Raw genomic sequence first — 25654 nt, forward strand, 5'->3', positions numbered from 1 at the left:
GATATTCAACATTTATTACTACGCAATATTTTCATCAAGAATTCTTAGACTCGCTTCTTGAGTTGATGTGAAGACATATCTCTTGGTTCACTCATAACGCTCTCACACCAAAGTGAAAGTTCACTGGTTCGGTATGTGGCATTGATGACTTGGAAAAAGAAAATGGTTTTATTATGGCAAACAGCATCGAGTTTTTATCACTAGATAATCTAAACATTTGCGAATTGTCGAAAATTAGGCAAATGCTACTTTCGTCATTATTTTTTTTAACCTTGAATGACCGATAAATCAGAAATTATCAAAAGGCATGCATTCTGTAGTGCTCGGTGTTTTTCTTTTTGTTTGTAATTGCCTTTTATAATTTGGGCAGCATAGCTTTTTAGAAATAAAATAGAGAAACTTGTATCAAATGCAAGCGCTGTGCCACTTCATCGTGGAGGAAAACTGCACTGAGTAGACAAGAAAACCAGAAATGCTGTTCTATCTAAATACTTTTATCCACATTACACATTTATTCTCCTCATAGCGCACTGTTCTTGTTCTCTCCTGAACGAAACACCCTGATTACTTTCATCCTTTTCACCCATAAAGTTCAAGTCACACTGACGTTTCAGGCTTACCTTAAGAAGTACAGCTTCAGCAACGCGGATCAGGACCAACTCTTCGAAGAGCTCACTAAGGTATGTATCTAATTTCTGCGTGCCTTACCACGCACATGTGTTTTCAAGTGCGTTGCGTCTAGCTTAAATGATGGTTTTAATAACAAAACCTCACCCATTCTCCTTGGAACTATAATACGCAAATTAATCACATAGCATCTGTATGGGACGCAATTTCCCAGACCTCTATATTTACAGCTTCCGCAATGCCGAAAGATGTCGCTGGGAGTTTAAATTTCTTAAACGCGAGGCCTGTATAAGCTGTGTCATCGCTACGAGGCTGCTCTGTGGCTGAGGGGCAATCTGCAGCTTTATCGACTGGTCATCCCGCAACTTCGTTGCACACAAAAAAGTCACTCAGTTCAAAAACGAAAGTAGCATTTTTCCACGGCTTGAGCGCACAACCTGAAATCTAGGACTTCAACTTCTCATTTGCGTCATAGGCGGGAAAGAAATACAGCTTTTTTATGGCAGCTGTATTCCACGGCCTTATGAAGCCATTGTACGTTAAGATAAATGAAAAAAAAAAAAAAAACGTGGTGGGGCCTTCTTTCTTGGAATAAACGTTGCATAACAATTTTTAAAGTAAGAAACTGCGCCGTTCAGTGTTGTTTTGTACCGACGGGCTTTTAGCAGACAGCACTCAAAAGACTGACAGACGCCTGCTGCTCTCTTTTGGGCCATTCTTTTATAAAACGCACAACAATACAGTCGTTTTGGACAGTGCCTTGGTTAGTTATAAGGGCACGTGTGTGGGGCGTTGTTCGTCTCTGTGATGACGTGTCCTGGTGCGCTACATGCTGTATATACGTAACCGTGATTGTGACGCCATAAATACGTGCTTATGTCCCAAATTACTCCATCGACATGCCGACAAGTCATTTAACCCAGCGTCAAGTTAGGCTACGCGACAGGCATATAGCTACTCAAACCTATCATGCATTTATTTCTCTATGATGTGGGAACTGTCGAGGGGACTAGAGGGCGGGCATCTTTTCGATGGCGGTAGCCCGAAGCAGGCAGTAGGGAAGATTTTGATCGATTGTGGAATTCGTTAAGTAACAATTTACTTTGCATCAAAAAGTCATTCACGAAATGATTGTGGGGAATTCGAGGACAGGCAGGATGCTGTAGAAACTAAGAATACCATTGGACACTCACCTTATTCACTCTTTCTTTTTATTCCCTGTAAGGCAGATATTGAAAACAGGCATGCTCATAAAATCTAAGTATTCGACTACACGACTGAAAAAAAAAAAACTCTGGCCTATTTTATTACACTTTGGGAATTACTCCTCTCGCAATATGGTTTATGTAGCAGACTGTGCAAATCAGTAGCGTACATTTCGCGCCTTCTTGTGAGATGTGATGCTGTTATGTGTGGCATGGCAGGCGCAGCCCGAAGGTGGTCCACATGGCCGAGTGGACGTCAAGGAAGTGATGGACACGTGGACGAGGCAGCCGGGCTACCCAGTGGTGGACGTCGTCCGCGACTACGAGACGCGCACAGCCTCTCTCACTCAAAGGCACCACTGCGTCAGGGCAGACCAGTAAGGAAGAAAACCAGAATGTCCGCGATAATGTTGTCCAAACTCTTGAAGATTCTGACCTCACCCGAACTGTTGCTCATTGTTTCTTACATTTCCTATTCAAAGTGTCGTTTGTGCGAGCTGTCTTTCTTCTCCGTCCCCACTCTTGACGATCTCGACTTATTCGAGCCTGTGGTGCGTGCACACGGCGTGCTCATTGTTGCTGAACTGGTCGTCATCTCTTCATAGCCGCTTGTATTTGTAAGGGAACTATTTATTTAATCACGGAGAGACAAAGGGCAGCACTTGACGCTTTTTAGAGGAAACAGAAAACGAAGTCAGAGAAAACGTAGGAAAAATAACTCCCTTCTGTTTTATTAATGAAGAGTGAAAAGTGGACGAAAAGACAACTTGTCACAGGTGGTAGTCCAACGTACATATTACGTATTACACGTGCGGTGCTTTACCAGTTAAGCTACCACATTGGCTATCCTGTTCGTCCAGTTTCTTGGATACTTGTCCGTGTCTACACGATCAGCCCTGGAAGAGTTAGCTATACTCGCGGACAACTTTCTGTGGCAATGAAGGGAAAGCTACACAGCGCTTCTGAAAAGAGTCCCGCGTTTTAATCCACGTTGGTTTAGGCTGGGCAAGAGAAAACATAAACAGCTTATTAGCAACAGTTAAATAAGACAGAACACACCACTGAGCGTAAAAGTTTACTTATTTTGCAGCTTTTCCCTCCCGCGTCTTGGCAAACGCGAAACAGTCGCACGTGAAAGCTGCGTCGATTTAGCGTCCGTTCTGAGCAACCCAAAGCACTGTCAAACCCTGCCGGACTACTCGGCGCGGTAACACATGTGCAGCATCGACGCGCCCGTAGCTTTCCCTTCATTGCCACAGAAAGTTGTCCGCGAGTATAGTGTCTCTCACGTCCATGGCGGCGTATATGAAACATCTTTTTAACAGTTGACGTCACGCAGTACGAGAACTTAAGAGCAGGCAACTGGCTAATAAATCCTCGACTTTGGCAACTTTATGCCATCAAGTAACATACGAGGGTTTATTGGCCAGACGGGGTAGTGTGATGGCCCTATCTTATGGTAGAATTAATGCGTCCGCGTAGGTAAGTAGACTTGTAGTTGTAGGATAGTAAGCCTAAATATACACATTTTATTGCGATAGCAATGATACGGACGCTCGACACGTATTCCTCCCGTTGGCGCCGCCGCACCATGGTGTCGATCCCGCACCATGGTGTCGATCCCGCCTATTGACGGCGCATGCTAGGCTCGCGCGCGAAAGGTTAAAATGGAGCGCGTTTGACTGCAAGAGCGGTGCGTCCAAGGCAGCGCTCCGCTTCTTCCACTGCTATACAGTGTTCTAGTACACTGTACACTGCTAGTATGAACGTTGTGCACACACGCATTATAAGCACACTAGCGTTCCTGCTGTGCGTGTGCACTGGCCTGAACGCAGCGGACAGTAAGCATTAAGCTGCACTACTTCACTGGGCGCTCACTAACGCCCATTGTTTCCAGTCGGTCTCGTCTCGTGCACTATCGAGGTGCAACGCCTTCGAAGCCACTGGCAGTGCTCCTCACCACGCGTGCATTGTGAGGTGCCTGGTAGCATGCCAGGGTGCGGTTCCTTCTGCCCAGCAGCGGTTGCCTTGTGCGTCGCGCCAACATGTCGCACACGCGTATTAGTTCGAACACCATACGAGGAGTTCAAGCGCAACGATGAACATTCCGTTCATTGTGAATGCCTCACTCTTCGGGCGAAACTGCCAAATCTTTTCTCATAGTGGAAGCTTTGATTTTTTTGCAACGATGTAAAGGATGTGAGAACATTACCTCACCCTTTCAGGGTGAAATAATTAGTGTCAGATTTGTATGTTTGTTCTTTGAAGCGTGTTCTGCTGCGCGTGCTTCAAGCAGTCACTTCGCTTTTTTCTCTTTATAGGTCTAGAATATGGATAATTCCCATCACGTATACGGATGCTGAACACAAGAATTTCACAAACACGGAACACGTGATGTGGATGAAAACTAAGAAAGGTGAGGAACATAGCTCTGGTTTCTCTTTTTCTGTCCTATTTGGTGCCCCTGCAGGACGAAGCCTCAGCCATCGATTTGCAATTACCCCTGTCTCGCGCCAGTTGATCCCATTGCGTGCAAAGTTCATAATTTCATCACCCCACTTAATTCTCTGCCGTCCTCGACTGCGTTTCCATTCCATTGGAACCAATTCTGTAACTCTAATAGTCAACTGATTCTCTTCCCCATACCCTTACATGGCATTTCCAGCCCCATTTGTTTCTCTCCTAATGTCAGCTAGAATATCGGCTGTGCCCCCGCTTGCTGTCTAATGCATACCGCTCTCTTCCTGTCTTTTAGCTTACGCCTACCATTTTTCATTCCATCGCTCGTTGCGCGGTCCATAGTTTCCAAGTTTCTGCCCCATATGTTTGTACCGGTAAAATGCAATGATTGTACACTTTTCTTTGTACAGATCTCTTATGAGTCCCGCATACTTCTCGATAAAATTTAGACTTTTACGCGATCGCAAGCTTAGTCGCAAAGCCTTTTTTGAGGTTCGTTGAATTAATTTTGCCGGCACGAGCAATTCTTATCACGACGAGGTCAAGAAATTTAAGCCTGAAGGTACACATAAGTTCCTATGTTGGGGTGAAAGAGTGGCTTCGAGGTACTAGCAGCTAGGTGGTGTGAGAGCGGAGAGTAGGACAGCATCGCTGCCAATGGCAGAGGACTCGTTTACAAGCTTGGTGCTACAACGCTGTTTAGTTATTCTTTTAAATAAAACGGCACGTGAAAGCGAGGACGGATAGAACAAGTGACACATGCCACAAGCGCTTGTGGTGTGTGTCACTTGATCTATCCGTCCTCGCTCTCGCGCACCGTTTTATTTCAGGATGAAGCATTACCAACTCGCCCAAGTCGCAGTTTTATAACAAGATATACTAGGACCTGTAGCATTGTCGAGAGCAGCATGTTATACATATTCGACAAAAGACAAAATAACACAAGAAAACTAATATTCAGACAAGTGTATGTCACCGCTATATAAAGCTACACAATAACCTACGAGATATATAACTGCAGCAAATAAAGATGCTATACCAGTGCAATGACAAATGTAGACAGAAACTGCGAATACATTTTGGTGGACATGAAAAAAAAAAGAGAAAAACTAGACATAACATCGAAGTAGAAGCATTACTAAACAGTCATGGGAAAGTGCGCATTGAAAAAGTTAAAAAATAAGATTGCAAAATAGAGTATACTGAGAGTGACAAGATACCATCGGGAAGGTGGTTACATTCCTAACATGTACGAAAATACACTTTGTTGGTGCTTAATTCGGGATGAGCGTAAAATGGTACTGATAAGCTCAATGCGTCAGGGAGAGTGATGGCACACTTCATGGAAAAGACACAAGCAATTGAGTATAAGGTAAAACTGTATTTCATAGTGGTTATACTCAACTTGCGGCATTAATTAAAGAATAAAGCGAGTGACAATATTCTGCGAGTATAGGTGATTCAAGAAAGTTAGTATCTCTAGGACTCCAAACGGGCACGAATTATTCCCCTTGGCATATGTGTAGTAGTAATTCTTAGTGAAGTGGTGTATTCGCTAAAATTATCCGTGATATTTTAACGTATAGCGCTTTAAGCAATGTATTTCTGATAAACAAATGCTGTAAAATGCAAACTTAAACCAATCGCTCGCAGAAAAGCAGCAAAACACATTTTATCACCCACTTTACTTTCGAAGGCTTGGAGTACAAGAACAAGCTTGACATAGTTGAACACGCATCTGCAGCTTCCCACCATAACCGTAGTAATCACATAAAACAAGAAGTTTTGCGAACAAACGTAATTTAAATATTGAATATTTGCGAGAAAAATAACACGTAAGATGCATCGCCCGAAACTATGTTTGTTAATGTATCGATGCAGAAATTTTTATTGGCTATTGTTTCTTTTATGCATAATTTTTGTTGTATTATCGCCTGACTGATGTATTCTTATTTGCTCGACCCTACCACCTTTTGCAACACTGAGACGGTCGATTATTTTTTATTTATGGGTGCGCGTGCTGCCAGCGTCCTTTTCTGCCTGCGCACCTGCGATGTTTGAAAATGAGACAAAATCAAGGTGCGGCTTGCACCCTGCAATTAGCATTGTAGCCCAGCCAGAAGTGCACGCACTCCATTTTTTTTTCTCTCTTCAGCCACGCTGCAGAACCTTCCCGAGAAGAACGAGTGGATCATTCTGAACCTGCAGTCGGCCGGCTACTACAAGGTCAACTATGACGTGGACAACTGGGCCCTTCTTCGCAGACAGCTGCTCATTGCTCCCGAGGTGGGGCTCTGCTTGCTCGTCATTCTCTCGATGAATTCTCTCGATGCACACTGTACGGTGCTGGTATTAATTGCGGAGCGTCACGCGTGGGCAATACAAAACACGTAGGCGAATCACTTCAGCTTCACCAAAGTGTGAGATGTCCGGCCTGTCGTAAGCGACGAAAGCTGCGAGGTGCCAGGTAGTAGTCGTAGATGGCCGTCATTGTGTTGCGCTGAATTTAACACTGAAATAATGAAAAAAAAAAGACCATGAATTGTTTCATCCTTCCGTTTCGTGTTGTTTCATTATTTCAGTGCTAGAGATCAGCGCAACACAATCGTGGACGTGCTATAACGAGCCCTGTTCATTGCTTTACTAAATACTCGTAGATTTACCTTCTTGTGGCCCTCTTTGCCATTTTGTTTGGAAAATCTGGTTACTATTTTCTAGTTAGCCAAGCTTCAATACAGCTGTTAGCATCGTGAAGCCGCAAACAACGAGCAAGTGGTTTCATACGATATTAATGAAGGTAATCGCGTGCTACAGTTGTTCGTCCATGGTAGGAATCATGGTATACCGATGATAGCCCATGTAATATTCCCATTTCAAAAATCGTCTCCATTGAGGTTGCACCTTTTGCCTTCCTCATTAGTTTTTGAAGCTCAATCCTGTTGCATCGAAGCCTACCGCCACAGAAATTAAATGCGTATTATCCAGAACTAGTTCGTTCATCGCGGAGTATTCAGTGCAGTGAAGAGTGTGACTAGTTTAGTGCATGTTCGCCGCTAAATCTGGGAAAATAAACAACACGTACTGTACACGGGTAAATCCATTTTTCCCGTATTCTAGACAGTTTATTCATCGGAAAACTTTGAAAAAAGAAGTTTTTGCAGCTCAATGGCACTTAACGAGATTCTAATGTAAAATTATCTTTAGAAAGAAACTAGGTAAAGAATCAGTGGCGAACATAGTAAGCCAAGAGAACTTTGAAATATGTCTCGAAAGCTGTATCTGCTAGCCGTCATTCCTACGTGGGTGGAACGGTTATGTGCACAAGCGACGCACTTTCTAGAGCTGTTGGTGTATGAACATTGACAGTTAATGCTCATCCCTGGTGCCGTAGCCGAAGGAGGCGAGGCGGAAACGCTGATGGAAGCGGCGTGTGTCGGCGCTCATTGCAAAATATTGTTTCAGGCCATCCCCGTGCTCAACCGTGCGCAGCTGATTCAAGACGCGAACGACCTGGCTCAGTGAGTAATTGCACCTTTTTATTATAGGGTTTCGTTCGGAGTTCAGAAAAATGTGCTCGTGTGGGAGCGATCCATCATAAGCATGCCTAATCTCTCGAACCTTGCCCCTATTTTTTATTGTATGAGCCGCTTTTCCTAAAGCTCTTCTTTTTTTCTGTTCTCCGAGCGAATGAAGTTTTCGAAATGTTTAAAAAGAAAAAAGTTCGTTTAATACGAGAACTTCGTAGCAATAAACTTATAACCCTATAATCATCATCTATAAGCCACGTGATGAGCTTCGTGTAACTTGCCTATTAGCGGGAATTATATACCTCTGAATTATATACCGCGTGAATTATATACCTGTGAACCATATAACAGTGAATGTCCTGCAGCCACTTCCCCGGGTTGACGACATTTTTGATGACCTTGCTTCCTGTTTGCGGTCTTGGATTTGTGTTGTGCATATTGGCAAATCAGAGTGAAAGAGGAAGACCAGGAGAAAACCGCCTTCATCCCACACAGTGGGACATACATGTGGACACGTATGCCCTTTTAACTCAGGAATGCACCTTCAACATTTCAACGTGCCATGCAGCTCGCCCTGCAAGACCTTCAACCTCCTATAAGGTCGGGCATCAGAGTCTACTTGGAGGACATCCTCGTGTTTGCGTCCACCTTTGAAGACTTCTCGCCCGGCATCACGTAGTTCAGAAACTGCATCTGCTTTGCCGCTGAACGATCAGTACCCAGTCAGACAGCCCAGACTGCCCACCCATCTACAGGACTATGATCTGTCAATACAAGCGCAGTTTTTCTTTTCCAAGTGGACTTCGACTTCTAGGTGGGGTGGGATGTGAGCTTCAGCTCTAAACATAGCTTTATTCAGAAACGAGGTCAAGCAACCCTGAGAGCCGTTGGACGTTTTGGAGAGAGAAGAGCGGGGAGCCGGAGTTTTTCAGCCTCAAACAATATGAACGCAGTTTGTAATTCTGCCAAATAAACCTTTCCCACCCTTTCCGCCCGCTTCCTCCGCTTCCTCCGCTCACAATACTTAAATGCCTTCACTTCCAGCAGTGCACAAAAGACGAACTTAGAGTAAGATACATTCTGGTCCCGTCTCGGTACCTCACTCCTTGCTTCGTGCGCTGCTTCAAATGGAAGCATTCGAACTCAACTGGTTTGCTTTGCTGAGACTGAAGTTGTTAAGTTTTGGCATCTAGGTATAAAACCAGAATCTAGTATGTGTATTTCAAATATTCGAGAAAAAAAAACTAACATTTGACTCATCATTGCGATGGGCCTCATGTATTGGACCGATAACTAAAGAAATGCTCTGGGCTTTTTTACACCAATAAAGGCACGAAAAACACTTGATTTGTAAATAACACCTTTGAGATGCCTCAGACATTTTTGTCGACATAAACAAAGTGCGCCATGTCGCAGCCAGGCAGCAACGTACCGAAAAAATAGCCGCGTCAACACCCCTCAGGTCCACCATCCGCGGCGCTCTTAGCTGAATGTTATGCAACCAACACGCTAGTTGTAGCACGTTTTCCTAATTTAAGGAATGCTTATCAGAAACGGACGATATCGGCCATCGATGTTACGTATGCCTACTGAACACGACAGTTGGCGTTTGTGACGGATAAGGTGCGCAGCAAAAAGAAGGAATGGAGAGAAAGCTAAAACACGACAGGTTTGATATATAAATCCTGTTTTGCCGTAAACGCCATCTTTGATTTATTCGAAGTACTTTTCATTTCTTGGCGATAAAATTTGAAACAACCTACTTTACTGCGTCGAAGGAGTAAGGAGAATCCTTTTTCGCGCTTAATTCAAGTCCGAGCCTTCGGAAGACTAGAATAAATGCCGGTAAGCGTCAGAACGCTGCACAATCTATTACTATATATTTTCCTGCGACCTAGCTTCAGTTCCGGTACACGGAAATGGATCCGTCTCGACGTCATAGCGCGAGGGTTACGAGGGTGCGCAACATCGTAGACACTGCCTCACTAGTTGCATGTGCTTTTGCATTCGTCGCTTCTCCCTCGACCGCGCTAGTCAAACTTGCTGCTGTTTTCTGTTTTGCTGGTTGTACTGGTTCTTGAAAATTTCGCATTCTGTCTGCAAAGAAAAGCTAGGTTATAGATGAAGACGGACGTTCTTATAATGCAGAATGTTTCTATTTTCAAAAAACACGAAGGCTGCAACGAAAATTTGAGTACCAAAAGGATGCAATTTGCATTGCCCTATACAGCCACCGCTCGTCGTTCGCTTAAATTACGGTGAAAATTACGCCGCACTGGCCTAAAAAGCGCAAAATTTGCGGATTTGGGTATGTGTACTGCGTCACGACGCTTACACTCATCGGCCCAGATAGGTAATTCTGCCCCATCTAACCTTCAATTGAGCGTAACGAGAAGAAAATTACCGACCAATGGAAATGATCGTTACCGTTATCGGACGTTGCATAGCTTTCATGTTTCTTCCTAATAAAATATTGTTATAATTCAGTCTTATTTACAAATTATTTGATGATTCAGAGCGATGCATAAGATATTACTTATCTCCGCTTTAGACAGTCCCGACAGACGCAGTGGACCAGTTTGTTAATTATCAGTTACACAGCTATAAATCTGACGCTTTATTTTTTGGGGAAAATATTGTGACTTTAAAGGTAATTCTGATAAAAATTGATGGCCCAAATAAAAACTTTGTTCCCGATAGTCTAGATTTGAACTTACTTTAGCTTTTTCTTTTCAATGCAACAAATCATAACTGATTGACTGCAACGGAAGCCGAGCAAAACGATTTCTTTGTTCCCGTGTATTCAAATAGTCCTTGAGTTAAATCTTCCTCTTAAGACACGCCGTTTTCCTGCTGCATCGACAGTGCTGACAATGCCTTAACGCCAAAGACAGCGAGGACCGACGCAGCATTCTCTCTTGCCGTACGTGTCGTCAGGTGGTATACGGGACGCAAAAGCAGTGGTCCACGTTGGGAGAACGGAGTTGTGTCTCTCGTCAGCGTACACTCATGTGATGCGCTGAATGAAAGTTAATAGAAAATTATGAATATTGGTGGATACTCGAGTGTTCGTGCCCTTCACGTGACCTCGCTTGTAGTACAATGATTCAGCAGTGCAAGCGCATCGCTGACACCTCACTCGCTGCGCGCAGCTCGGGAGACTTGAGCTACGCGGTGGCCATGGACATTCTGGACTACGTGCGCCGTGAGACGGCGTACGCGCCACTCAAAACGTCGCTAAACACGGTAGAGGTGCTCGACGCCCGGTTGCGGGCTACCGACTTCTACGCCAAGTGGCAGGTGGGTCATGTGTGTAGTGAAGTTTCATATGCGCGTTACTTTGAACCACAGCGTGCACGCGAAGTGCAACCTTGAGTGAGAGATGTTTTGCCGGTGTTACAGTCATGCACACTTATGACAGTGTAGGGGGCAAAGCCCACTAGAATAATGTTCCGTTTACCAAGGAAGTAACGCTGATGCCAATACCGAGACAGTGAAATTAGCTTCACTTTGCCTGAAATATCTTCGATGTTTAGGGGATAATGTTAAGGGGATAAGTCGCTGCATGCAGCTATAAGAATGTTTAATTAGATTCCATAAATCTCCGCAGCACCTTCGGTAAGTTGCTGCGGGCTCAGTTGTTGCGTCTCGAAGTGTAGACGCATCGCAAGGATCGTCAACGCCGCCCGGAGTAGCGAGCCGTTGTTGCAGCAACTTATGCAACATTGACAGTCGCAGTTGACGGTGGTTTCGCATAAAAGGCCAGTTTCCATATAGTCAGTAATTAGCGTCGCAGTAGTTCGCGTAGTTAAAAAAAGGAGAGCGGTTTTTTAGTGCACATTTTAGCGTATTTACACATGCTGTACATCTGGCCAATAAACGCACCTCATTAGACCCAACGGTTCCGCACTAAGCACAGAAGGGTGCCCACAGTGTCTGACTTTCTTCTCCCTCTGCAGACTTACATGAGCGGGCTGTTGAAATTCCACTTCGATCGGTTGCTCTGGGAAGGCCACGCAAATGAAAGCATGCTGGAAAAGTGAGGCTCGAGTTTTCGTCGCTTGCCGAACCAGTTGAACACCGGCCGGCGAACTGGTTTACAACCAACATTTCCTCGCAGGATGATCCGAAAAGACGTTGTCTTCTGGTCCTGCCAATACAACTACCAACCTTGCATCGAGAACTGCGTGCGCAGCTTCAAAACCTTCATGAACAGCCCGGTTCTCCTGAGAGAGTGAGTCACTGGGGCTAATTAGAGCTCAATGGGAGCGGAGCAGACCTACAACTGTTTCATGCAGCCGAATCGTCAACGAATTGTACACCGTTGCAAGTGCTAAGTAAACTGAAGGTTGAGCACGCATAACGGCGACTAATGTATAACTACAGAATCTGTAAGAGCGGGACGAAGAGGCATATAGGACAGAGCGCTGACTTAACAACCTAAACGCTTTATTTACAAAAGCTGCAATGAAAGCATGAGGAACGTAACACAAAAAATTAGCACTTCTTTTGCTTTTCCCTTTCACCGTTCGACCTCCCCCACTTTCGTGTAGCTTTTGTCATGCCTTTATATGCTGCTTTTGCAAATAAATCATTTGGTTGTAAGTCAGCGCCTGCGCTTATTTTCTTCGTCCTGTGTCGCGCTGTTCAAAATTCTACTGTTTGACAAGATGTAGCCGCCAGACTAAATGAACACAGTGCTAGTTGCAGTGCAGTATTTGCCGGAACCGCGAAGCCCCAGGCACTTGCAGTCAGGGCTACTGGCGTAAGCACTGCCGCATCGTTGTGACGAAGTCGCGGTGTCTGCATACCACACGATTATATTGACTCAGTGCTCTGAGGCGCGACCTGACGGGCACGTTGGTGACGCTGTGTCACGGCATTCGGCTGGGCGACAACACGGACTGGCGCTTCCTGGCCGACCACATCCGCGACGCCAGCAGCGCGGAAGAGGCCCACGTCATCGTGAGCGCCCTGGGATGCACTGGCGAAACCAAGAATCTGCTAAGGTGACGTTATCGCCTCGGCCTGCTGCTTTAGGACTGCACTTCTTGCTTGCCAACGCAGATGGCCAGAGACAGTTGTCAGTGAGCTTGACCTAACACCTGTACAAAACTGGCATCAATTCATAAGCGCTAAAGACTCATGTTCTCATACTCAATTTAAGGGCTTCGATGCTGAGATCTTAGAAATGCTTGATCGGCAGCTGTGCTTATGTACATTATTCCCAGAAAGTCGTTCTCAAGGCGCTCTGCAAGGTTTGTGTGGACCTAAGCCCGTGAAAACACTGAAATCAGTAGATAGATTTTCCTGTTCTTCCTGGGCGACTAGGTCCCGGTTTCTGGAAAGCAGTGCCTTGGTTTCGAGCGTTGAGCGGCGTTCCCGTGGACCTGGAAATTTGGCACAGCATGCTTGGAAAGCAATTTTGCATTGCTCGTAACATGGACGTATAAGTTTCTGATGAACCTGTCAGTAGAAAAATTGCAGTTGAAAAGATTAAGATGGTTCGGAAAGAGGTACATAATCGAAAAAAAAACAAGGAAAAACAACGGTAAAAACGGTTGAAGAGCGTATCGAGAGGAACGCTAATGACTTAAATTGGCGAATCGTGGTCCCGATATTGAATTCAATCTAAGGTCATAAACGTTTTACAGAATAATAAAATAAGACATCTGCAATGTCCATGCCTATGTGACGTAAGATCAATAACTTTCCGTAATAATCGTGGCGAAACGACTATTTTCTATAGACATTTATTTCTTTTATTTATGTAGCTTTTGGGTGAACCACTACGAACTCTAACAAGTTCGGCGTCACAGTCTCGAGTAATAATGACAGCTTAATATATTTCTTGAGGAACGCACTTTTTGAAGCTGTTTCAGTATTAAGTAAACCGTTTCCTTTTTCCTTTAAATAGGGAAGGTGGTATTGTACAGCCAAACAAGAAAAATAAAGATAGATGGCTAAAAGTTTGTGTTACTACTCATGAATATCGAACATTGTTCAAAACCAATGACCTTTAAGTTGGGAAATGAAGAGAACGATTAAAGTAATCCCAGAATGAATCAATAAGGCTTCTGAGCGACCTGTTCACTTGTAATCAGGGATCGAATCCACAAAGCTTTTTGTTCCTAACTGCTGTTTGCCATTGACCTTCGCTAATGATATTACTAACGTCGTGATTAGTTGGCATCTGCTCTTGCGAACAGTTCTAGCTTAAGAACCTTTTTGTGAATACAGACCCAGTTTCGTTAAGATTTTGGGTAGTTAAGGCGGGGTGAAAGTTCATGGGTCAGTGTTTCTCTTCATCCATGCGTCAACGTGTACGGGTGAAAATTGTTCCTGATGAATACGCATTTCATGGAGACATTTTCCGCTTGCAGCTTGCTGTCCTTCTCTATGCGCAACATGACGACCCTGAATAAAAACGTGGAAAACTCTGTGGGGTACTTCTTCGAGAGCGCCTCCTACTCGAACAAGGGCAGCGACCTCACCCTCAAGTTCTTCATTGAAAACTGGAAGACGTTGCTGGACAAGTGAGAAAAAAAAAGAAAACAGGACGAGGGTTGCACCAAAAGAAAGCTGACGGAATTTGCTTTCGTTAACATTATTCGTTGTCTCTCCCGTGAGGTAATAGGGCTATACATCACTCTAGCGACTACCGGTTGCAGAGATCACGACATTACTGCTGTCGACCATGTCGGTGCGCTAAACAGATACTCTGTAATGCTTTCAGAAACTACAGTGACATGCGTTTTTACTCTAAATATGCTGAAACAATTTTTTCGCTTCTGTGGCTTTTTTTTTCTCCAGTTTAGCAACAAGACTGAACTTTTTGACTCGCATTTTTTGATAAGGCACTGACATTTTCGCCTGCTTGGTTCATCAATAAAAAAATTGAAAATAGATAAAAACGACAATTGTATGCGCGTCTTGCTATTGTAGAAGTGGGATGTTGCAGATACGTCAAATGGTTGCTCTATACCTGCAACGAGCTATGCAAACAACGATGCCAAGTGTTTTTTTAAACGACACTGACCAAAACATGTAATGTTGCGGAGAAATGTGACCAAGAGCAACATATTTCTCTCTTTTTTATCGTGTTAAATTGCAAAACGCAGGTCACTGTACACCCGGCCACATATATCCTTAACGAGGTCTGTTGCCGCCCCTTTAGGTATTCGTCGCAGTTCTGAATACTCCCAGAAAGTATTGAAGGAAAATGTAGCCTCGGATATCCAGAAGTTCCCTAAGGAAAGCTAAGCGGTTTCTGTGCGATGACAGTAGACAGCCAGTCGTGAATGTTGGTCCTGATGCCAGGCGAATCAGGCACCTGATGCGAGCGTTGTGCACGCTACAAATTTACGCGTGACGCGTGAGAGCTAGCCGCCCTATAAGGCTTAGCTGTAGCACTCTTATTTGAGCGTGTAAAACTTCACTAGCTACTTGTTGCAAGTATAGTTCGCTCACACTTATCATTGTAGATAAAACGCGAAACCATTATCAAGAAACGACCGGACATGAAAGAGCAGTAACACTGCTAGATGAACGTGCTCCACACCTCTTTCCAATGCGTGCTAAGCTCCATTCTCAACGCGGTCTCTACTTGTGGAGGTTAGCCCTCCGCGAGTTGAGGGGTTTTCGAGTAGAGAAGCACTTGATAAATATGTGTTCTAGTCTAGCCGGTTTAACTCCCTCGTCTACTTGGGAGCGCAGCTGGATGATGAAAACATCTCTATAGGTAAGGTGCTAGTGCCATTTCTTATTCATCTTTTCAACTACCCATTATTATACTCATACCAAAGCGCAGTCACCAGCACCGTCTCCGTCTAGAGCTTTCTATATTATTATGTAGCTGTCTTTATAGCGATTCAGTCGATCATATGTTTGAATATGCGGCTGTATTCTACTACACCCTGCGGACGCAACCATACATATGCGTGGAACTGTCATGGATAAGAATTGGTGAAATATTTGTGAAGTGTGAGGCAACGTTAAATAATTAGTTGCAGAATTCTACTACAGGACGCAACCATACATATGCGTGGAACTGTCATGGATAAGAATTGATGAAATATTTGTGAAGTGTGAGGCAACGTTAAATAATTAGTTGCAGAATTCTACTGCAGGACGCAACCATACATATGCGTGGAACTGTCATGGATAAGAATTGATGAAATATTTGTGAAGTGCGAGGCAACGCTAAATAATTAGTTGCAGGTGAAATGTGGCTCGAAGGTCACTCGCTATGCGGGTTTACGACGGTTACCTCTCTGCAACATTCGATCGGCATGTGTATTCTACATCCGTAGGTATGGCCAGAGCCCATCACTAAAGGACACCATCTGGTTTTCCATTCAAGGCATTCGCAAAAGTGAAGACCTGAAACAGGTACGTTTTTTTTTCTAGCATGCACGAGCTGAATAATCGCGACAACGCGTATAAAAGGAAGGACGCCATTCGAACTTACCCTCTTATACTGTACATGCTAAACATCGCTGTATTAGGTCCCCGCGTATCAGGTCGCTTAAGGCGAGTATGATTTCAGTGTCCATTTACGTGAGAGCTACTTTATTTACTTACTCTTTCTATCTGCTCGTCCCATTCTGTTAAAACGACATATTAGAACCTCTGCTCGCCTTAGCCCACAGCTTTCCGCTAATCCGCATTCCCTGTCGCCCACCGGGAATGAACAACTCTTTATTTCCATACGCAATACAATTCAAAGAAACCTTTCACTGACAATGCTGTAACGTCTATACAGACCACTTAATACAAACCGATGGCCCTGTAGTTGGACTGTGCCTCGAATGTTCTAGTTTTTTGTTTTGATGTTTGCCAATGCCGTTCGTCGAATAATTTTACTGCGTTCTCCTTTTTGCGTATTGGGGCGCTTGCTAACGCCATTAGGATTTTTTCGTATTTCTAGATGCAACGCAATATATTTTGTAGAGTTATCGACCGAATTGTATGTGCCTGACTTTTAGGTTAAGGTGGAAATAAAAGACATGCATCACATTGCTACATCGTAAAGAAATTGCTGTAAGGAAGCGCCCCTCCAAAAGCAGCGTATTTGCTGTTTTTCACACAAACGCACTTCCGATTGATTTCAAACGAAAAAAGTCGAGTAACGGCACCCAAACGTCCTGTTAAACTGCGGCAACCACGAAATGCCATATATATGCGAAATTTTTATGCGAACGCGCGAGTGATCGGAATAGTCAGAAAATACCTAGCGCACCTACCTTAGTAGGCTTCGGCATTGCGGCATCAAAGCCAAATACAGTCCAATTTCAGCTGCGTTGACCCCGTGTGCTATCTGGATATTTCTCGAATTCTGTAAAATCGGCATTTTGAGCCATTCAGAGGGGCGGCGGCATCCCTTTGTGCCAAACAGAGGTGACAAGGTGGCGAATGTGACAATATGGCGGAATTGTTCAATGTCCAGGATAGCATTCCCTGACTGGGAGAGGCTTCGCTTCTGTGATGGTGCGCAGATGGAGCACTTTTTCGCGACCAACGTGGAGAGGAAGACGACGGCCAAGAAGCTGACGCGCACTTTCCAGACGGCGCTTGACTTGGCCAGGGCCAACATCAACTGGGTGCGCAAAAACGCGCGGGTCATCGAGAACTGGCTCGACAACAGGCTCGCCCGCAAAGACGACGAGGGAGGCAAAGTCGACGCCCGACCGGCACCTGGGGCCTGACAAGAAAGGCTGCTGTGGCTGCCGCGGCATTCGGCGCAGCTTTGGCCGAATGGCCTCTTGCAGAAATAATAAAGCCCGCGCATCTGTGAAAATTACAGTCGCACCGAATAAAGTTTCAGCTATATGAGGCGCAAAGATTATACCTGTCTCGGCTCTTCTCCGACTTCTACAGTCGTAGCTCTTAATAAATCGGTATTTTTCATGAAAGCTTGCGTACTCGACGTTTTCGGGGAAAACAACGTGAGTTAACCACAGCACGAATCGATATATTTCTTTGCACTCGCTGGCATCCAGCGAGGACCAGTCATCTAACCAGAAAAAAATTCTGGAACAATCTTCCTTCGCCTTTCGCCTCGAATTTATCTAATTTTGTCGAGTTACCAGGCTGGCCGTATATGGACTGTTCCGCGAGACAGTTCCCGTAGACGCGTATTCTGTGCTCACGTGCTCATGGCAGTGTATATTGCGTCTTCTACCAGGTGCTCGCACTTGAACTGGGACTGAAGCAGCGATTTCGTCCGTATAGTTTGAATCTAGGTATGTTTACTGGGCACGATTAGTCAATGATATTATAGTTAACTTACCATTCATCAGGCTCCGATTGCATTATAGTACGATGCTGATGATTAAGTGGTCTTTCTTTTCTCTTCGTGATTTACTAGAAAAAATGTGGATTCAGTATTCGAGCACCTAATTTGGACCTTTTCGCCATTGCCTGCGATTGCCTGCGCTCGCTGTCGCACCTTCAATTTGTTACTGCACGTTGCAGACATCAATCGGCGATTGGCGCGAGGAACGCAAGTTGTTCGCGAGGTTTTGTATCTTTTGAGCACGCGCAGATGCAAGATTTTCTAGAGTTCAACGACGATGATGATGGCTATGGCCTTTTCCTTTGTAGCGGAATATTTACGGGAGAATGAAACTGGGGTCTGTTAATGTGGGCCTGCAGCGCACCACATTCACTGGTACAAGACCAGTGCTCTTCTTCTGGTACGGCAACATCTTTTCTCGTGAAAGTAGTCACCCTATACAGAGAGGCTACGCAACTCCGGAGAGAGAGTACGCACTAACGCCCCTTTAGTTTGCAGCGAGATCCCTGCTGTTTTCGACTAACAGCCATAGACATGCATGTGACACGCGTGACAGGATGACTCCCGCCGATATGCACAGGTTGGCACGCATCACACTGGAATCACCCATTTATTTCCTGCACATGCACACGATGCTTCAGACCCCTAGTACATGGCCCTAACGACGTCCTCGTACAGGAAGGGATACTTGGCCATCTTCTCGTCAAGCCACTTCTCGACGGCTGAGCCATGATTCTGCGCCCAGAGCAGCGCCCGCTCGGCCTCAGACAGCGCGCCCGCAAACGTCGTGTCCACTTTTCGCGGAAATCGGTGACGCCGAGAGAGGTCTTCGTGGAAGTTCTTGATCTGAAAGCCCAGAGCAGAAATGAAGTACGACGCTTAAACCGAAGATGAAACACAGATTCGTGCAAATGAAAGGAACTACAGTGATCGTATTGTTTTGTAATGTGAAGTTGGGTGCGTGTAGATAAGCAAGTAAACGATACATGAGGTCTTTGATCTGCATTGTGCTAAAGTGACCGTGAAAGTAGGCGAGCCGCCGGCGGGCGCCTGAGAATGGTATTGGCGATTGTCGCCCCCTATATTTTACAACAATTTAAGCTACCACCCTGTTCTGATTTCATGGGTATTAAGGCGCACGCGCCGATATGCAAAAAAGGCCGCGTCTCGTGCATTGAAGACACGGTAAAGATCCTCAGGTGGAAAAATTACTCCGGAGTCCCCCACCACGGCGTTCCTGATAATCAAATCGGGGTTTTGGCACGTAATGCAATCCCCAGCATGCAATTCAAAGCGCACGCGCTTGTAATCCACCCAGCACTCGTATACTTGGAATGACTCCAGTTTTCATGACCAGTGCGCGTGTTTTGTGAGCGGAGAGCTTCCACCTAGCGTACCTTAGTGAACCTGTCGACGCTGCGGACTCCGGTGACGACGGCCCGTATGGCATGCCTCATCGAAGATCCCGTTCCGTACCTGCGGAGAAACAAGATCACCAGTGCCTTTTGACCACACCACACATCTGCTTCCGTCGAGATTAATGTGAATAGTGGATCTACTCAATTGCTCGGCATCCTCAAAGTTAAAATTTTACTTCTGGGCTTTTATGACCTTTTTTACGCGCAGTACTATTGCGTGATTTAACAAAGCACAAGTGATAAAATATAGTTTTGGACGTATATTATTCTTTTTGTCACGCGCAACCAAAAATACAAATTACTATTCCGAACAATGCGTTCGCGCTTTAGGAGTGTAGCAATACAGTTATGTAACGTATGGAGAAAAAAATGTCACAGTTTCGCCCTAAGGGCGAAGCAATGAATGCGATAGCAACACAGCAATGTCATACGAAGTAAGGTGAGCGGCTTCGGTAGCAATATGAATTGTAGTAAACATGAGCTGGTTAAGTAAGCAGGTGTGCTGCGGCGTAAGTAGACCGACATGAAGAGAGACTCGATGACCACGAGGAGGCGCGTGTGAAACGGTGGTGTTGATGAGAAGCGCTTCCCGTGGGCAGCGCGTGCGAAGGGACACACCTGTAGCGCTGCACTGCCGACCCGGGTAGCATTGCATGTGTAGCGTGCGTTGGAAAATGTGGCCCGACTATTACTAACTTATTGAACAAGCGTGGTGTGAGCGCGCACAAACAAACATGAATAGATCACACTGAATGACTGCAGACAACGACCGTCAAAACGCTGGCAGCAAGCGCATATATACGCCGCAGCAGCGGGCGAAGGTACGTGCGGTCTATCGCTTCAACGGAAACTGAGCGGCGAATGCACGGCGCATAAAGGTCAGAGCCGTGTGGAGATAAGAGACGGTGCGGACGAGCGACGAGCGCGGTTGTTGGCAGCGTAGAAGTGCGCCCCCCCCCCCCCCCCCTCCGCGCTCCCTCCGGCGCTGGCTTCCCGCTTCCTTGCTTGCGCGTGGGTGATTGAGTGCGTTCGCTCTCCGTGATAGCGCACGTCCCCGCACGCTTCCGCTCGGGCATACGGCGCGCGGCGAAGATTTTATCTATAGGGAACCTCACGGCGACGGCGACGGCAGAAATCCGGTAGAAGTGTCCATATAATTGCTATCGCAATAAAAATTAGTGTAAGACATGGGGCGTTCATAATGAAGCCTAAAAGCAATATTTCCTGGGCAATTTTTTTGACCAGATAAAAAGAATGCAACGATATGAACAAATCTAAGCCAATTGTGACTCGCACATCTGCTTGGCAACCAGTCGTGCTGACTCAACTGGCTATGACGTTCTGCTGCTGAGTAAAAGGTCTCGGGTTCGTTTACACTGCTTGCGGCAGCCGCATTCTAATAGTGGTTGAATGCAAAAGCGCCCACGTACCGCACTTTAGGGGCGCGTGAAAGAACTTGAAGCATTAAGAATTTATCTGAAGCTCTTCACTGCGGTGTCTCTCATAGCTCATGTGATGCCTTGGGATATTAAAGCACTCAATTTATCAATCAATCAGCAACTTTGATCAATCCAGAGGCATCAGAATCTTACTGAAATATTTTAACTACACTACTATGCTATCCAGATTCCCATGAATGCGCATATTTTAATACCCGTGAATGGCGTTTACTTTCTTGAGTAAGAGTCTAGCATTTTGGGCAGCAGTGGTTGCGGCTGTGTGCAAGTGCTGATACTTGTGTTGCTCTGTCCAGGTGGCGAATCTAATCTGCACGATCCACTGGGCAGCACTGTTAGGCTGCTGCATATCCACGGCACGTGCACATCTTTACACTACGTCACTGAACTTCAACTACGGCGTTCGCCATCTACCGGACAAGAAACTCTACAAAAAGGCCAACGCTTCCTGTTGCTCATCATTTGGGCAGCAGCGGTTGCGGCTGTGTGCAAGTACTGATCCTTGTGTTGCTCTGTCCAGGTTTGTACACTTTTGTGCACGATTCTATAGCGTTTTTTGCCCGCTTCCACTGCTGCCTATATCTTTTGTATTGTGTTTACTTTTTGCATTGCTAAACTTGAGCATGCCAACTTCTGCTGAACTAGCAAAGGAATTGCAGGCTCTTCGTGAGGAGGTTGCCGAACTGAAAACTAGCTTAGTGGTGTTTAATGACATATGTGACTCTGTGAAAAATCACAATGAGGCACTGACCAAGGTAAACAAGGTCTTGAGGGATGAAAATAACAAACTTAGTAAACAAATGTGTGATCTCGAACAATATTCGCGACTCAATAATGTTGAGCTGAAAGGCAACCCCGAGTCAAAAGGTGAAGACTGCCTCGCAGTCGTCCAAACTATTGGTAAGAAGGTTGGTTGTCCAATTGCCAATACAGATATAGACACTGCACACCGGGTGCCCGCGAAAAATGGAAGCCACATTATTGCGTGATTCTGTTCGCGAAACAAGAAGGCTGAATTCACTAAAAAAGCAAGAAAGGCGCGGCTGTTTACCGCGAATCTAGGGTTTGCCCAGAGCACGGGCCCCAAACCTGTGTTTGCGAATGATCACTTCACGCCAGAGCGAAAGCGCCTTTTTGCGCAAGCACTTGCGCTTAAAAGAGCACACCAGTGGAAGCACCTCTGAACCGATAATTGCACAATCAAAGCTCGATGACCGATAACAGCCGCGTGTTTCCAATGGCACGTGCGGAAGATCTTGGTATCTTCCGTTAGATTTGCTGTCGTTTATCATTTTAAACCGACCGCAAATCACCATGGCTATATACACGTGCCAAAAAACTACAGAGTTGTTACACGAAAAGTCTCCAGCATTATCGCTTCTGCACCTAAACATTCGCAGTCTTAGAAAACACCATAATGATCTTGTTGCGTTTCTTTCTTTACTTGATAATTCATTCTCTATCATATGTTTGTCTGAAACATGGTTATCTGGCAATGAAGATAACTTGTATGGATTGCCAGGTTATCATTCTGAATGTTGTAATCGCGAATTGTGTCGTGGTGGTGGAAGTGCCATGCTTGTAAACTCGTCCTAAACATACACCCGTCGTCTTGATTTCACATTTAACAATGTTCCCTGTGAATCTGTTTGGCTTGAATTTAACAATAGTATTATACCAATGAACAGTCGTGACACCATCGTGGCTTCCATTTATAGGTCACCTTCATCTTCGTATACATAATTTTGCAGTCAATTAAGCAACATTCTTAATAATTTGGTAATACAAAATAAGAACGTTCTCATATGTGGTGATATTAACATTTACATCGTCAATCGTGATAGTGCATCATGTTTAAAGTACATGCACTGTTTATACAGCTTTGGCTTTTCTTCGCATATTTCAGCTCCAACTAGGAATGATTTATTGGGCTCCAGTACACTAATAGATCATATGATCTCCAACATTTCATCTGATCACATTGCAGGAGTGGTAGATCATTGCATTACAGACCATAATCCTATTTTTTTTTCACCTTAGGCTTTAAAAATATCAAGAGTAGTAATACATTGACAAAGCGGCGATTTTATTCCGTCAAGCTTGTGCAGCTATTTCGTGCAGTAGATTGGACATCGGTGATTAAGGAGGATTGCGCAGAAAAGGCTTTTGGCGTCTTTCTCGGAATCAATAGCTATGTGCATAGAAAACTGCACCACTTACACTACTGTGACAAAATGGTTTCGCTCACACAGAAATCCATGGATTAGTAACTCACTGTTACCGTCCATTAATAAAAAGAATAACCTCCATAATAAATTAAAGTCGCAGCCACTCTCCATTAAAATCCCGCTTTCAGTTATATTCTGCAACGTTATCTTCTTTATTAAGGCGCGCTAAGCGCAATTATTACCAGGATCTTATTCTAAAAACACAACTAACAGGACGCGCTGCTGGAAAATCATAAGAGTTTCTGAACAAAAATGATTGCTCAGAGACTACAATAAAAATAAAGCAAGGCGACGAAATGTATACTGATCCTCTCAGAATAGCTGACGCATTCAGTGGGCATTTTTGCGCCTCTACGGATACGCAGCAGCTGGCGTGTCTTTTACCTGATATACCTCGGTGTAGTCATTCCTTTTATCTGCATTCAATGACTGCAGATGAAGTTCACCAGGTCATCACATCTTTTGAAGACTACAAGCGCTGGATTAGACCATATTGATCCGTGTAAAGTAAAACTAATTTCGCATGAAATATTGTCGGTTTTGGCGCTAATCATTAACAAACTGTTCTCTAGAGGAGTGTTTCCAAGCTGTCTTAAAGCTGGTAGAATAGTTCCTGTTTTCAAGAAAGGTGATCAGACTTCAGTAGGCAATTAGAAGCGAATTTGTATCCTTCCTTTCTTTAGTAAAGTGATTAAAAAGCTATTCCAAACTCGATTGATGCACTACTTAATCAAATTTAACCTTTTGTCTCCTCAGCAATTCGGTTTTCGAAAAGGATATTCAACCGAACTGTAACTTTTTTCATTAACTGAAGAAGTTAAGCAAGCAATTGACAGAGGTATAATTCTGGGCTGTGTATTCATTGATCTGACGAGGGCCTTCGACACCATAAACCATCGCATACTACTTGTTAAACTCGAATCATTTGGTATATCTGGTCCTCCACTAAACTTTATTAAAGACTACTTGAGTAACCGGTCTCAAATGGCACAGGTCAACGGCCATCTCTTATCATCAAAGCTAATTAACGTAGGAGTCCCACAGGGATCAATTTAGGCCCACATTTATTTTCGATGTTTATTAATGACCTACCCACTATTCTTGCTAAGACCAAGTGCATACTTTACGTTGATAACACTACCATCCTTACATCCAGTAAAACAATTGCCACACTCCAGTCTAACACCGACTTAAATAATATTACTTCATGGTGCCATAATCATCATCTGCACATTAATCCCACTAAAACATTTAAGGTGTTCCATTCCCCGCGAATTTCAATCGACATCCCACCTTCTGTTAACATTGGTGATCACGTCACACATGTTTCGAACGAAGCGCGGTTTCTCGGTGTCATCTTAGATACTGAACTAAAATTTTATGGACACACCCGATCACTTGTGAGAAAGATTGCATTTGGCATCCACATTATCATCAAGACAAGAGCTTATTTTCCACCTTACATCGTACGATCTTTGCATTTTGCTTATATTCATAGCCATCTTTCGTACTGCGTATCGTCATGGGCCAATACGTATTTTACCCATATTGAACGTCTGCAGCGACTTCAGAACCAAGCTATAAGAATATTGGCTTTCACCCCATTTGAGTCGCCCTGCAGGTCACTGTTCCCTAAACTCCACATTCTCCCGTTACGACAACTATTCCGTCAGAAACTATCCATAATTACATATAGACTCATCGCCCATGACATCATCATTGAATGTATTCACCCTGAACACTTTACTAACAACAACAGTACCTAGTTTTCCCTGCGCAATAATCTTTTACCTTCCGTAAGGACGAATTACGGGAAGTTCACAGCCCCCTTCTCTGGCATGCAATTCATTACGTCTCGAAACAAAATCATCACACAACGTTCATACATTCACCGCGCGCACCAAGAAATATTTCATTCAGGAATTAACCGACTCATGTGAATTTCCTAATTAATTATCAATGTTTTTTGCTGTATACCTTGTAAATTGACATTATTAATAATACGAGTTTGGTCTCCTATGTCGGATTGATTATTCTTGTTCATATTAGTTGTTATTCTGTTCGTTCCCACGCTTTCGATTATTTTTTCATATTATTCAATTATTAGCATTGAAATTAACCTATATGCATCCAATTACCTGTTATAGATGGTAAACTTACCTAATTAATATTATTATTGCTCCCGTGACCATACTTGTTTGCTGTTTTTTTTGTATAATAACCCTATTTATGTAATCATATATAGGAGGTCCCTTTGACAGTTTTCTCAAAACTCTGGGACCTCCTGCTGTAATACTGTCACCATGTAACTCCATGACTGTTGCGATAAATTTGACTTGACTTAAAATTACATTTCGAGTAAACTACTTAGTATTCTATAGGACATGACCTAAACATGAGCTAAAGGAAACTAAAGCCGATTGGAAGTAAATTAC

At 44.4% G+C, this 25654-nt stretch overlaps 2 protein-coding genes across 5 annotated transcripts in view; one reads left to right on the plus strand and one right to left on the minus strand.

The window, feature by feature from the left end:
• The window catches only part of LOC119461932 (aminopeptidase N-like), a 58171-nt gene extending 40490 nt beyond the window's left edge, over nt 1–17681 (plus strand). For 2 of the 4 annotated variants that reach the window (XM_049672787.1, XM_049672788.1), the window contains 12 exons: nt 615–680; nt 2052–2209; nt 4154–4248; nt 6448–6578; nt 7755–7810; nt 10972–11119; nt 11779–11858; nt 11940–12053; nt 12652–12828; nt 14203–14355; nt 16132–16210; nt 17317–17680. In XM_049672787.1, the coding sequence (XP_049528744.1) occupies nt 615–680; nt 2052–2209; nt 4154–4248; nt 6448–6578; nt 7755–7810; nt 10972–11119; nt 11779–11858; nt 11940–12053; nt 12652–12828; nt 14203–14355; nt 16132–16210; nt 17317–17526 (1467 nt within the window). In that variant the 3' untranslated portion in view covers nt 17527–17680. Of the gene's footprint in view, nt 1–614; nt 681–2051; nt 2210–4153; nt 4249–6447; nt 6579–7754; nt 7811–10971; nt 11120–11778; nt 11859–11939; nt 12054–12651; nt 12829–14202; nt 14356–16131; nt 16211–17316 lie in introns of all 4 variants that reach the window. The other 2 variants (XM_049672789.1, XM_049672790.1) reach the window with 2 other exon arrangements.
• A 1037-nt stretch (nt 17682–18718) lies between these two features.
• LOC119461935 (aminopeptidase N-like) overlaps nt 18719–25654 on the minus strand; it is a 45410-nt gene continuing 38474 nt past the window's right edge. Inside the window, exons 21-22 of the mRNA XM_049672791.1 lie at nt 19514–19592; nt 18719–18962 (exon numbers count right to left, since the gene is read on the minus strand). Coding sequence (XP_049528748.1) covers nt 18762–18962; nt 19514–19592 — 280 coding nt within the window. The 3' untranslated portion in view covers nt 18719–18761. The remainder of the gene's footprint in view (nt 18963–19513; nt 19593–25654) is intronic.

The sequence above is a fragment of the Dermacentor silvarum genome, chromosome 8 (genome assembly GCF_013339745.2).
Source record: "Dermacentor silvarum isolate Dsil-2018 chromosome 8, BIME_Dsil_1.4, whole genome shotgun sequence".
NCBI lineage: Eukaryota > Metazoa > Arthropoda > Arachnida > Ixodida > Ixodidae > Dermacentor > Dermacentor silvarum.